This window comes from Heterodontus francisci, chromosome 29, assembly GCF_036365525.1.
Source record: "Heterodontus francisci isolate sHetFra1 chromosome 29, sHetFra1.hap1, whole genome shotgun sequence".
In the NCBI taxonomy this organism is placed as follows: domain Eukaryota; kingdom Metazoa; phylum Chordata; class Chondrichthyes; order Heterodontiformes; family Heterodontidae; genus Heterodontus; species Heterodontus francisci.
Genome location: NC_090399.1, coordinates 8,120,383 through 8,133,841, shown reverse-complemented (window position 1 = coordinate 8,133,841; position 13,459 = coordinate 8,120,383). Strand labels below are relative to the sequence as shown.

The following is a 13,459-nucleotide window of genomic DNA, read 5'->3' as shown; positions in this document are numbered from 1 at the left end:
GTCTCCACCCCCACCGAACCCCAGCGAGTCTCTACCCCCCCCGAACCCCACTGAGTCTCTAACCCCCGAACCCCAGGGAGCCTCTACCTCCCCGAACCCCAGGGAGCCTCTACCTCCCTGAACCCCAGTGAGTCTCTACCCCCCTGAACGCCAGTGAGCCTCTACTCCCCCGAACCCCAGTGAGTCTCTACCCCCCTGAACCCCAGTGAGTCTCTACCCCCCTGAACCCCAGTGAGTCTCTACCCCCCCGAACCCGTGAGTCTCCACCCCCCCGAACCCCAGCGAGCCTCTACCCCCCCGAACCCCAGCGAGCCTCTACCCCCCCGAACCCCAGCGAGTCTCTACCCCCCGAACCCCAGCGAGTCTCTACCCCCCCGAACCCCAGTGAGTCTCTACCCCCACCCTGAACCCCACTGAGTCTCTACCCACCCCCCTAACCCCAGTGAGTCTCTACCCCCCGAACCCCAGTGAGTCTCTACCCCCCCCCCCCCGAACCCCAGGAGTCTCTACCCCCCCCCCCGAACCCCAGCGAGTCTCTACCCCCCCCCCGAACCCCAGCGAGTCTCTACCCCCCCGAACCCTAGTGAGTCTCTACCCCCCCCGAACCCCAGCGAGTCTCTACCCCCCCGAACCCCAGTGAGTCTCTACCCCCCCCCGAACCCCAGTGAGTCTCTACCCCCCCCGAACCCCAGTGAGTCTCTAACCCCCCGAACCCCAGCGAGTCTCTACCCCCCTCGAACCCCAGTGAGTCTCCACCCCCCCGAACCCCAGCGAGTCTCTACCCCCCCCGAACCCCAGGAGTCTCTACCCCCCCCCGAACCCCAGCGAGTCTCTACCCCCCCCGAACCCCAGCGAGTCTCTACCCCCCCCGAACCCGAGTGAGTCTCTACCCCCCCCCGAACCCCAGCGAGTCTCTACCCCCCCCGAACCCGAGTGAGTCTCTACCCCCCCCGAACCCCAGCGAGTCTCTACCCCCCCCGAACCCCAGCGAGTCTTTCCCCCCCCCCGAACCCCAGCGAGTCTCTACCCCCGAACTCCAGTGAGTCTCTTCCCCCCCCGAACCCCAGCGAGTCTCTACCCCCCCCCGAACCCCAGTGAGTCTCTACCCCCCGAACCCCAGCGAGTCTCTCCCCCCCCGAACCCCAGCGAGTCTCTACACCCCCCCGAACCCCAGTGAGTCTCCCCCCCCGAACCCCAGCGAGTCTCTACACCCCCCCGAACCCCAGTGAGTCTCTACCCCCCCCCGAAGCCCAGGAGTCTCTACACCCCCCCGAACCCCAGTGAGTCTCTCACCCCCCCGATCCCCAGCGAGTCTCTAGCCCCCCCCCCAACAGTCCCCAGTGAGTCTCTACCCCCACGCACCCCAGTGAGTCTCTACCCCCCCCCCCCCACGAACCCCAGCGAGTCTCTACCCCCCCCCCACAGGCCCCAGTGAGTCTCTACCCCCACGCACCCCAGTGAGTCTCTACCCCCACGCACCCCAGTGAGTCTCTACCCCCACGCACCCCCGTGAGTCTCTACCCCCACGCACCCCAGTGAGTCTCTACCCCCCCCCCATGAACCCAAGTGAGTCTCTACCCCCCCCACAATCCCCAGCGAGTTTCTACCCCCCACCGAATCCCAGTGAGTCTCTGCCCCCCCCCATGATTCTCAGTGTGTGTCTCCCCCCGATCCCCAGCGAGTCTCTCCCCCGATCCCCAGCGAGTCTCTCCCTCTGATCCCCAGCGAGTCTCTCCCTCTGATCCCCAGCGAGTCTCTCCCCGGATCCCCAGCGAGTCTCTCCCCGGATCCCCAGCGAGTCTCTCCCCCTGATCCCCAGCGAGTCTCTCCCCCTGATCCCCAGCGAGTCTCTCCCCCCGATCCCCAGCGAGTCTCTACCCCCCCGAACCCCAGCGAGTCTCTACCCCCCCTAACCCCAGTGAGTCTCTACCCCCCCCCCCCGAACCCCAGTGAGTCTCTACCCCCCCCCCGAACCCCAGGAGTCTCTACCCCCCCCCCGAACCCCAGCGAGTCTCTACCCCCCCCCCGAACCCCAGCGAGTCTCTACCCCCCCCGAACCCTAGTGAGTCTCTACCCCCCCCCGAACCCCAGTGAGTCTCTACCCCCCCCGAACCCCAGCGAGTCTCTAACCCCCTCGAACCCCAGTGAGTCTCCACCCCCCCGAACCCCAGCGAGTCTCTACCCCCCCCGAACCCCAGTGAGTCTCCACCCCCCCGAACCCCAGCGAGTCTCTACCCCCCCCCGAACCCCAGCGAGTCTCTACCCCCCTCGAACCCCAGTGAGTCTCTACCCCCCTCGAACCCTAGTGAGTCTCTACCCCCCCCGAACCCCAGCGAGTCTCTAACCCCCTCGAACCCCAGTGAGTCTCCACCCCCCCGAACCCCAGCGAGTCTCTACCCCCCCCGAACCCCAGCGAGTCTCTAACCCCCTCGAACCCCAGTGAGTCTCCACCCCCCCGAACCCCAGCGAGTCTCTACCCCCCCCGAACCCCAGGAGTCTCTACCACCCCCCCGAACCCCAGCGAGTCTCTACCCCCCCCGAACCCCAGCGAGTCTCTACCCCCCCGAACCCGAGTGAGTCTCTACCCCCCCCCGAACCCCAGCGAGTCTTTTCCCCCCCCCGAACCCCAGCGAGTCTCTACCCCCGAACTCCAGTGAGTCTCTTCCCCCCCCGAACCCGTGAGTCTCTACCCCCGAACCCCAGCGAGTCTCTACCCCCCCCCGAACCCCAGTGAGTCTCTACCCCCCGAACCCCAGCGAGTCTCTCCCCCCCCGAACCCCAGCGAGTCTCTACACCCCCCCGAAACCCAGTGAGTCTCTACCCCCCGAACCCCAGCGAGTCTCTCCCCCCCCGAACCCCAGCGAGTCTCTACACCCCCCCGAACCCCAGTGAGTCTCTACCCCCCCCCGAAGCCCAGGAGTCTCTACACCCCCCCGAACCCCAGTGAGTCTCTCACCCCCCCGATCCCCAGCGAGTCTCTAGCCCCCCCCCCCCACAGTCCCCAGTGAGTCTCTACCCCCACGCACCCCAGTGAGTCTCTACCCCCCCCCCCCCACGATCCCCAGTGAGTCTCTTTCCCCCCCCCACGATCCTCAGCGAGTCTCTAGCCCCCCCCCCAACAGTCCCCAGTGAGTCTCTACCCCCACGCACCCCAGTGAGTCTCTACCCCCCCCCCCACGAACCCCAGTGAGTCTCTACCCCCCCCCCCCCCACAGGCCCCAGTGAGTCTCTACCCCCACGCACCCCAGTGAGTCTCTACCCCCACGCACCCCAGTGAGTCTCTACCCCCACGCACCCCAGTGAGTCTCTACCCCCCCCATGAACCCAAGTGAGTCTCTACCCCCCCCACAATCCCCAGCGAGTTTCTACCCCCCACCGAATCCCAGTGAGTCTCTGCCCCCCCCCACGATTCTCAGTGTGTGTCTCCCCCCGATCCCCAGCGAGTCTCTCCCCCGATCCCCAGCGAGTCTCTCCCCCGATCCCCAGCGAGTCTCTCCCCGGATCCCCAGCGAGTCTCTCCCCCTGATCCCCAGCGAGTCTCTCCCCGGATCCCCAGCGAGTCTCTCCCCCTGATCCCCAGCGAGTCTCTCCCCCCGATCCCCAGCGAGTCTCTCCCCCCGATCCCCAGCGAGTCTCTCCCCCCCCCGAACCCGAGTGAGTCTCTACCCCCCCCCGAACCCCAGCGAGTCTCTACCCCCCCCGAACCCGAGTGAGTCTCTACCCCCCCCGAACCCCAGCGAGTCTCTACCCCCCCCCGAACCCCAGCGAGTCTTTTCCCCCCCCCGAACCCCAGCGAGTCTCTACCCCCCCCCGAACCCCAGTGAGTCTCTACCCCCCGAACCCCAGCGAGTCTCTCCCCCCCCGAACCCCAGCGAGTCTCTACACCCCCCCGAACCCCAGTGAGTCTCTCCCCCCCCGAACCCCAGCGAGTCTCTACCCCCCCCCGAACCCCAGCGAGTCTTTTCCCCCCCCCGAACCCCAGCGAGTCTCTACCCCCCCCCGAACCCCAGTGAGTCTCTACCCCCCGAACCCCAGCGAGTCTCTCCCCCCCCGAACCCCAGCGAGTCTCTACACCCCCCCGAACCCCAGCGAGTCTCTCCCCCCCCGAACCCCAGCGAGTCTCTACACCCCCCCGAACCCCAGTGAGTCTCTACCCCCCCCCGAAGCCCAGGAGTCTCTACACCCCCCCGAACCCCAGTGAGTCTCTCACCCCCCCGATCCCCAGCGAGTCTCTAGCCCCCCCCCCCCACAGTCCCCAGTGAGTCTCTACCGCCCTACGATCCCCAGTGAGTCTCTTTCCCCCCCCCACGATCCTCAGCGAGTCTCTAGCCCCCCCCCCAACAGTCCCCAGTGAGTCTCTACCCCCACGCACCCCAGTGAGTCTCTACCCCCCCCCCCCACGAACCCCAGCGAGTCTCTACCCCCCCCCCCCCACAGGCCCCAGTGAGTCTCTACCCCCACGCACCCCAGTGAGTCTCTACCCCCACGCACCCCAGTGAGTCTCTACCCCCACGCACCCCAGTGAGTCTCTACCCCCACGCACCCCAGTGAGTCTCTACCCCCCCCATGAACCCAAGTGAGTCTCTACCCCCCCCACAATCCCCAGCGAGTTTCTACCCCCCACCGAATCCCAGTGAGTCTCTGCCCCCCCCCACGATTCTCAGTGTGTGTCTCCCCCCGATCCCCAGCGAGTCTCTCCCCCGATCCCCAGCGAGTCTCTCCCTCTGATCCCCAGCGAGTCTCTCCCTCTGATCCCCAGCGAGTCTCTCCCCGGATCCCCAGCGAGTCTCTCCCCCCGATCCCCAGCGAGTCTCTCCCCCCGATCCCCAGCGAGTCTCTCCCCCCGATCCCCAGCGAGTCTCTCCCCCCGATCCCCAGCGAGTCTCTCCCCCCGATCCCCAGCGAGTCTCCCCCCCGATCCCCAGCGAGTCTCCCCCCCGATCCCCAGCGAGTCTCCCCCTGATCCCCAGCTAGTCTCTCCCTCTGATCCCCAGCGAGTCTCTCCCCGGATCCCCAGCGAGTCTCCCCCCCGATCCCCAGCGAGTCTCTCCCCCGATCCCCATCGAGTCTCTCCCCAGATCCCCAGCGAGTCTCTCCCCCGATCCCCAGCGAGTCTCTCCCCCGATCCCCAGCGAGTCTCTCCCCCGATCCCCAGCGAGTCTCTCCCCCGATCCCCAGCGAGTCTCTCCCCGATCCCCAGTGAGTCTCTCCCCCGATCCCCAGCGAGTCTCTCCCCCGATCCCCAGCGAGTCTCTCTCCCCCTGATCCCCAGCGAGTCTCTCCCCCTGATCCCCAGTGAGTCTCTCCCCTGATCCCCAGCGAGTCTCTCCCCCCGATCCCCAGCGAGTCTCTCCCCGATACCCAGCGAGTCTCCCCCCGATCCCCAGCGAGTCTCTCCCCCCGATCCCCAGCGAGTCCCTCCCCCCGATCCCCAGCGAGTCTCTCCCCCCGATCCCCAGCGAGTCTCTCCCCGATCCCCAGCGAGTCTCCCCCCGATCCCCAGCGAGTCTCTCCCCCGATCCCCAGCGAGTCTCTCCCCCGATCCCCAGCGAGTCTCTCCCCGATCCCCAGCGAGTCTCTCCCCCGATCCCCAGTGAGTCTCTCCCCCGATCCCCAGCGAGTCTCTCTCCCCCTGATCCCCAGCGAGTCTCTCCCCCTGATCCCCAGTGAGTCTCTCCCCTGATCCCCAGTGAGTCTCTCCCCTGATCCCCAGCGAGTCTCTCCCCCTGATCCCCAGCGAGTCTCTCCCCCCGATCCCCAGCGAGTCTCTCCCCCGATCCCCAGTGAGTCTCTCCCGATCCCCAGCGAGTCTCCCCCCGATCCCCAGCGAGTCTCTCCCCCCGATCCCAAGCGAGTCTCTCCCCCCGATCCCCAGCGAGTCTCTCCCCCCGATCCCCAGCGAGTCTCTCCCCCCGATCCCCAGCGTGTCTCTCCCCCCGATCCCCAGCGAGTCTCTCCCCCCGATCCCCAGCGAGTCTCTCCCCCCGATCCCCAGCGAGTCTCTCCCCGATCCCCAGCGAGTCTCCCCCCGATCCCCAGCGAGTCTCTCCCCCGATCCCCAGCGAGTCTCTCCCCCGATCCCCAGCGAGTCTCTCCCCCGATCCCCAGCGAGTCTCTCCCCCGATCCCCAGCGAGTCTCTCCCCCGATCCCCAGCGAGTCTCTCCCCGATCCCCAGCGAGTCTCTCCCCGATCCCCAGCGAGTCTCTCCCCGATCCCCAGCGAGTCTCTCCCCCGATCCCCAGCGAGTCTCTCTCCCCCTGATCCCCAGCGAGTCTCTCCCCCTGATCCCCAGTGAGTCTCTCCCCCTGATCCCCAGTGAGTCTCTCCCCTGATCCCCAGCGAGTCTCTCCCCCTGATCCCCAGCGAGTCTCTCCCCCTGATCCCCAGCGAGTCTCTCCCCCTGATCCCCAGCGAGTCTCTCCCCCCGATCCCCAGCGAGTCTCTCCCCCGATCCCCAGTGAGTCTCTCCCGATCCCCAGCGAGTCTCCCCCCGATCCCCAGCGAGTCTCTCCCCCCGATCCCCAGCGAGTCTCTCCCCGATCCCCAGCGAGTCTCTCCCCGATCCCCAGCGAGTCTCTCCCCGATCCCCAGCGAGTCTCCCCCCGATCCCCAGCGAGTCTCACCCCCCGATCCCCAGCGAGTCTCTCCCCCCGATCCCCAGCGAGTCTCTCCCCCCGATCCCCAGCGAGCCTCTCCCCCCGATCCCCAGCGAGTCTCTCCCCCCGATCCCCAGCGAGTCTCTCCCCCGATCCCCAGCGAGTCTCTCCCCTGATCCCCAGCGAGTCTCCCCCCGATCCCCAGCGAGTCTCCCCCCCGATCCCCAGCGAGTCTCCCCCCGATCCCCAGCGAGTCTCTTCCCCCGATCCCCAGCGAGTCTCTTCCCCCGATCCCCAGCGAGTCTCTCCCCCGATCCCCAGCGAGTCTCCCCCCGATCCCCAGCGAGTCTCTCCCCCCGATCCCCAGAGAGTCTCTCCCCCCGATCCCCAGCGAGTCTCTCCCCCCGATCCCCAGCGAGTCTCTCCCCCCGATCCCCAGCGAGTCTCTCCCCGATCCCCAGCGAGTCTCCCCCCGATCCCCAGCGAGTCTCTCCCCCGATCCCCAGCGAGTCTCTCCCCCGATCCCCAGCGAGTCTCTCCCCGATCCCCAGCGAGTCTCTCCCCGATCCCCAGTGAGTCTCTCCCCCGATCCCCAGCGAGTCTCTCTCCCCCTGATCCCCAGCGAGTCTCTCCCCCTGATCCCCAGTGAGTCTCTCCCCTGATCCCCAGTGAGTCTCTCCCCTGATCCCCAGCGAGTCTCTCCCCCTGATCCCCAGCGAGTCTCTCCCCCCGATCCCCAGCGAGTCTCTCCCCCGATCCCCAGCGAGTCTCTCCCGATCCCCAGCGAGTCTCCCCCCGATCCCCAGCGAGTCTCTCCCCCCGATCCCCAGCGAGTCTCTCCCCCCGATCCCCAGCGAGTCTCTCCCCCCGATCCCCAGCGAGTCTCCCCCCGATCCCCAGCGAGTCTCTCCCCCCGATCCCCAGCGAGTCTCTCCCCCCGATCCCCAGCGAGTCTCTAACCCCCGAACCCCAGGGAGCCTCTACCACCCTGAACCCCAGTGAGCCTCTACCCCCCTGAACCCCAGTGAGTCTCTACCCCCCTGAACCCCAGTGAGTCTCTACCCCCCTGAACCCCAGTGAGTCTCTACCCCCCTGAACCCCAGTGAGCCTCTACCCCCCCGAACCCCAGTGAGTCTCTACCCCCCCGAACCCCAGTGAGTCTCTACCCCCCTGAACCCCAGTGAGTCTCTACCCCCCTGAACCCCAGTGAGTCTCCACCCCCCCGAACCCCAGTGAGTCTCCACCCCCCCGAACCCCAGTGAGTCTCCACCCCCCCGAACCCCAGTGAGTCTCCACCCCCCCGAACCCCAGTGAGTCTCTACCCCCCCGAACCCCAGTGAGTCTCTACCCCCCCGAACCCCAGCGAGCCTCTACCCCCCCGAACCCCAGCGAGTCTCTACCCCCCCGAATCCCAGCGAGTCTCTACTCCCCCGAACCCCAGCGAGTCTCTACCCCCACCCTGAACCCCACTGAGTCTCTACCCACCCCCCGAACCCCAGTGAGTCTCTACCCCCCCTAACTCCAGTGAGTCTCTACCCCCCGAACCCCAGTGAGTCTCTACCCCCCCCCCGAACCCCAGGAGTCTCTACCCCCCCCGAACCCCAGCGAGTCTCTACCCCCCCCCGAACCCCAGCGAGTCTCTACCCCCCCCGAACCCTAGTGAGTCTCTACCCCCCCCGAACCCCAGCGAGTCTCTACCCCCCCGAACCCCAGTGAGTCTCCACCCCCCCGAACCCCAGCGAGTCTCTACCCCCCCGAACCCCAGTGAGTCTCCACCCCCCCGAACCCCAGCGAGTCTCTACCCCCCCCGAACCCCAGCGAGTCTCTACCCCCCCCGAACCCCAGCGAGTCTCTACCCCCCCCGAACCCGAGTGAGTCTCTACCCCCCCCCGAACCCCAGTGAGTCTCTACCCCCCCCGAACCCCAGCGAGTCTCTACCCCCCCCCGAACCCGAGTGAGTCTCCACCCCCCCGAACCCCAGCGAGTCTCTTCCCCCCCCCGAACCCCAGCGAGTCTCTACCCCCCCCGAACCCCAGCGAGTCTCTACCCCCCCCCGAACCCCAGCGAGTCTCTCGCCCCCCGAACCCCAGCGAGTCTCTCACCCCCCCGAACCCCAGTGTGTCCCTACCCCCCCCCCCCCCCGAAGCCCAGGAGTCTCTACACCCCCCCGAACCCCAGTGAGTCTCTCACCCCCCCGAACCCCAGTGAGTCCCTACCCCCCCCCGAAGCCCAGGAGTCTCTACACCCCCGAACCCCAGTGAGTCTCCACCCCCCCGAACCCCAGCGAGTCTCTACCCCCCCCGAACCCCAGCGAGTCTCTACACCCCCCCGAACCCCAGTGAGTCTCTACCCCCCCCACAGTCCCCAGTGAGTCTCTACCCTGAACCCCAGCGAGTCTCTACCCCCCCGAACCCTAGTGAGTCTCTACCCCCCCCCGAACCCCAGTGAGTCTCCACCCCCCCGAACCCCAGCGAGTCTCTACCCCCCCCGAACCCCAGGAGTCTCTACCCCCCCCCGAACCCCAGCGAGTCTCTACCCCCCCCGAACCCCAGCGAGTCTCTACCCCCCCCGAACCCGAGTGAGTCTCTACACCTCCCCGAACCCCAGTGAGTCTCTACCCCCCCCCCGAACCCGAGTGAGTCTCTACACCCCCCCGAACCCCAGTGAGTCTCTACCCCCCCCCGAACCCCAGCGAGTCTCTACCCCCCCCGAACCCGAGTGAGTCTCTACCCCCCCCGAACCCCAGTGAGTCTCTACCCCCCCCCCGAACCCCAGCGAGTCTCTTCCCCCCCCCGAACCCCAGCGAGTCTCTACCCCCCCCGAACCCCAGTGAGTCTCTACCCCCCGAACCCCAGCGAGTCTCTCCCCCCCCGAACCCCAGCGAGTCTCTACACCCCCCCGAACCCCAGCGAGTCTCTCCCCCCCCCGAACCCCAGCGAGTCTCTCACCCCCCCGAACCCCAGTGAGTCCCTACCCCCCCCCGAACCCCAGTGAGTCTCTCACCCCCCCGAACCCCAGTGAGTCTCTACCCCCCCCCACAGTCCCCAGTGAGTCTCTCCCCCCGATCCCCAGCGAGTCTCTCCCCCGATTCCCAGCGAGTCTCTCCCCCGATCCCCAGCGAGTCTCTAATTCTCTGCTTTTTCTCCCAGTCTCTGTGATCCTGGATGTGGAAACAGCGAATCCAGAGCTCGAGGTGTCTGAGGATCTGAAGAGTGTGAGAAACACCTGGACCAAGAGGAGTCTCCCCGACACTGAGAAGAGGTTTATGTACTGGTCCTGTCGCTGTGTGCTGGGATCAGAGGGATTCACATCGGGGAGACATTACTGGGAGGTGGAGGTGGAGGGGAATCGGTGGTGGAGTCTGGGAGTAGCCGCAGAGTCTGTGAACAGGAAGGACCGGGTCGACCGGAGCCCGGAGAATGGATTCTGGACCATTGAGCGGGATTATTATGATCAGTTTTATATAAATTCCTCTCCTCGATCCCGTCTCCCTGACGATCAGATCCCCGGGAAGGTGGGAATTTATCTCAGTTATGAGTCCGGGACAGTTTCATTTTACGACGCGGACACCAAGTCCCAGCTCCACACTTTCACTGGGAATAAATTCACGGAGAAACTTTATCCTTTCTTCTTCACTTTCTATTTAAACGAGTGTCTGAGAATCTGCTCCGAGGCCTCGGGCCTGTCGCATCATCAGTGACATCACAATGACCTGACCCCAGGAGCAGAGGTCAGGGGTTGGGGGTTAACCCAGGTTGTCTCTAAATGTATCATTTTATTTCCAAATTATCCATTGTAAAATCAGACTGTAAATAAAACCAATACAAATATAAATGTCAGCAGATTAAAATAAACAGTAAATTAAATATCTTGTGTCTCTCCTTCCTTCATTCACTCCCTGCTTCAGTCAGTCAAACCACCCAGTCCCGTCCTCCATCTCTTCACCTGTTTCCCAGTCTGGAGCTGTGATTTCTTCTGTGTTTCCATTTCTCACTCTGCACCCACAACATGAAAGCCTGAGGGAGAAATCCAAATATTGAAGGAGGAAAATACTGCATTTCCATGGAGTCTGGGAATGTGATCATTGTAATATTTGAATTTTACATTAAAATCATCTTTTTCTGTTTCATTTTAAGCAGTTTTGTTTACGTTAGATTGTTGATCCTGAAAAGAATAAAAAAACTGATATTTGTATTTTCAACCAGAACATCAATTCCATCCAACTCCCCACCTTATCACACACAGACACACTGGGAATGTAATCGGATGCTCAGACTGTTTGATATTTTAGTCACATTCTTCAGGGAAATGTGTGCAGTCGGTAACAACTCCATCCCAGCCCTTTCTCATCACTCCCCCATTCACATGTCTACACAATCTAACGGTGCCATTCGCTGGCACAAACAGTAATTCACCCTGCACTAGTTATTGAAAGTTTGTAAACCAGCCACCAGAATGGAGGAGGCTCATTATCACCAAAACATCTGGAAATAATAACAGAGCAACATCACCACCAGGTGACCAGAATCAGTAATGCAGAAAAATAAATGTGTGGAGTCCCGATCTCAGCCAGCAGGTGGCGGTGTTGCTCCATGGAAAATAGGATTTTTATATTAAAAATTGTTTTTGTTCACCTACTTTCATAAACATCGATACACAGAAACCCTGGAGACCTATCATCAGAGAAGTAGTGACTAAGGCCCTGATATCACTTCTAAGGTAGTAAATGGAGTTGAGTGATCGAATTGAACAGCAAAACAAGCTTGAAGGGCTGAGTGGCCTCGTCCTGTTCCTACTAAATGACATAAAGACTCTTGGAAATGACTAGGTTAAAATAAATCCATAGACAGATTGTGGTTTCATGTTTCACTGACCAGTAGTGGTGTTGCACCAAGTAAATTCTATTTATACAATCTAATAGGGTGCTGTGGATGAAGGGGAACCAGTGGAAATATTGTACTTAGATCTCCAGAAGGCATTTGATAAGGTGCCACATCAAAGGTTATTGAGAAAAATAAAAGCTCATGACAAAAGAAGTAGAGATTACGGTAAAGAAGAAAAAGAGTTTTTCTGATAGAAGCCAGGAAGAAAATACAAGAACAAGGAAGTTAGTGGATAAGGTCTGGAATGTGCTGCCTGAGAACGTGGTGGAGGCAGGTTCAATTGAAGCATTCGAAATGGGAATTATCCTGTTATATGAAAAGGAAGAATGTGCAGGGTTATGGGGAGAAGGCGGGGGAATGGAACTGAGGGAATTTCTCTTTCAGAGAGCCAGTGCGGACACAATGGGCCGAATGGCCTCCTTCTGCTCTGTAACAATTCTGTGATTCTGTGATATTGGCATGGATAGAAGATTGGCTCCCGAATAGAGAGGGTCATAATGGGTCATTTTCTGGATGGCAAGATGTAATGAGTGGAGTGTCACAGGGATCAGTGCTGGAGCCTCAACTTTTTACAATTTATATCAATGACTTGGATGAAGGGATTGAAGGTCTGGTTGCTAAATTTGCTGATGATACAAAGATAGGTAGGAAAGTAAGTTGTGACGAGGACATAAGGAAGTTACAAAGGGATATAAATAGATTAGGTGAATGGGAAAAGATCTGGAAAATGGAATATAATGTGGAAAAATGTGAAATTGTCCATTTTGGCAGGAAGAATAAAAAAGAAACATATCATCTAAATGGTGAAAGATTGCAGAGCTCTGAGATGCAGAGGGATCTGGGTGTCCTCGTACATGAATCACAAAAGGTTAATATGCAGGTACAGCAAGTAATTAGGAAAGCTAATAGAGTGTTCTCGTTTATCGGGAGGGGAATTGAATACAAAAGTAGGGAGATTATGCTTCAGCTATGCAGGGCATTGGTGAGACCACATCTGGTATACTGTGTACAGTATTGGTCTGTTTTAAGGAAGGATGGAAATGCATTGGAAGCAGTTCAGAGAAGGTTTACTAGACTAATACCTGGAATGGGTGGGTTGTCTTATAAGGAAAGGTTGGACTGGTTAGACTTGTATCTGCTGGAGTTTAGAAGAGTAAGAGGCGACTTCATTGAAACATATTCGATCCTGAGGGGTCTTGACAGGGTGGATGTGGAAAGATTGTTTCACCTTACGGAAGAATCTAGAACCAGGGGTCACTATTTAAAAATAAATTGTCAACCATTTAAGACAGAGATGAGGAGAATTTTTTCTCTGAGGGTGGTGAATTTTTGGAACTCTCTTCCTCAAAAGGCAGTGGAAGCAAAGTCTTTGAATATTTTTGAGGCAGAGGTGGATAGATTCTGGAAAAGCAAGGGGGTGAAAGGTTATTTGGAGTAGGCAGGAATGTGGAGTAATCAGTTCAGCCATGAACTTATTGAATGGCGGAGCAGGTTCGATGGGCCGAGTGGCCTACTCCTGCTCCTAATTCATATGTTTGTGATCTGCTCATTCAGAACAAAGAGGGAAACAGGTTGTTGCAATATCAGCAGAATCCAGTAGGTGGAGCTGCTGTAATAAATGCAAAATACTGCAGATGCTGGAAATCTGAAATAAAAACAAGAAATGCTGGAAATACTCAGCAGGTCTGGCAGCATCTGTGGAGAGAGAAGCAGAGTTAACGTTTCAGGTCAGTGACCCTTCATCAGAACTGGCAAAGGTTAGAAATGTAAAAGGTTTTAAGCAAATAAAGCTGGGGTGGGGCAAGGGATAACAGAAGAGAAGGTATTGAGAGGACAGAGGGTCACAGAGAATAACTGACCAGAAGGTCATGGAGCAAAGACAAACAGTATGTTAATGGTTCCTTAAAGACAAAGTGTTGGTGCAGAGAGGGTGTTAATTGACAGGAAAATGAACAGCCCTGGCCCAAAGTACAAACATG

The 13,459-nt window shown here is 60.8% G+C and overlaps 1 protein-coding gene across 1 annotated transcript in view; it reads left to right on the top strand.

The window, feature by feature from the left end:
- The window catches only part of LOC137346097 (butyrophilin subfamily 1 member A1-like), a 129,958-nt gene extending 119,495 nt beyond the window's left edge, over positions 1-10,463 (top strand). The window contains exon 9 of the mRNA XM_068009393.1: positions 9,747-10,463. Within this exon, the coding sequence (XP_067865494.1) occupies positions 9,747-10,297 (551 nt within the window). The 3' untranslated portion in view covers positions 10,298-10,463. The remainder of the gene's footprint in view (positions 1-9,746) is intronic.
- Positions 10,464-13,459: the final 2,996 nt, after the last annotated feature.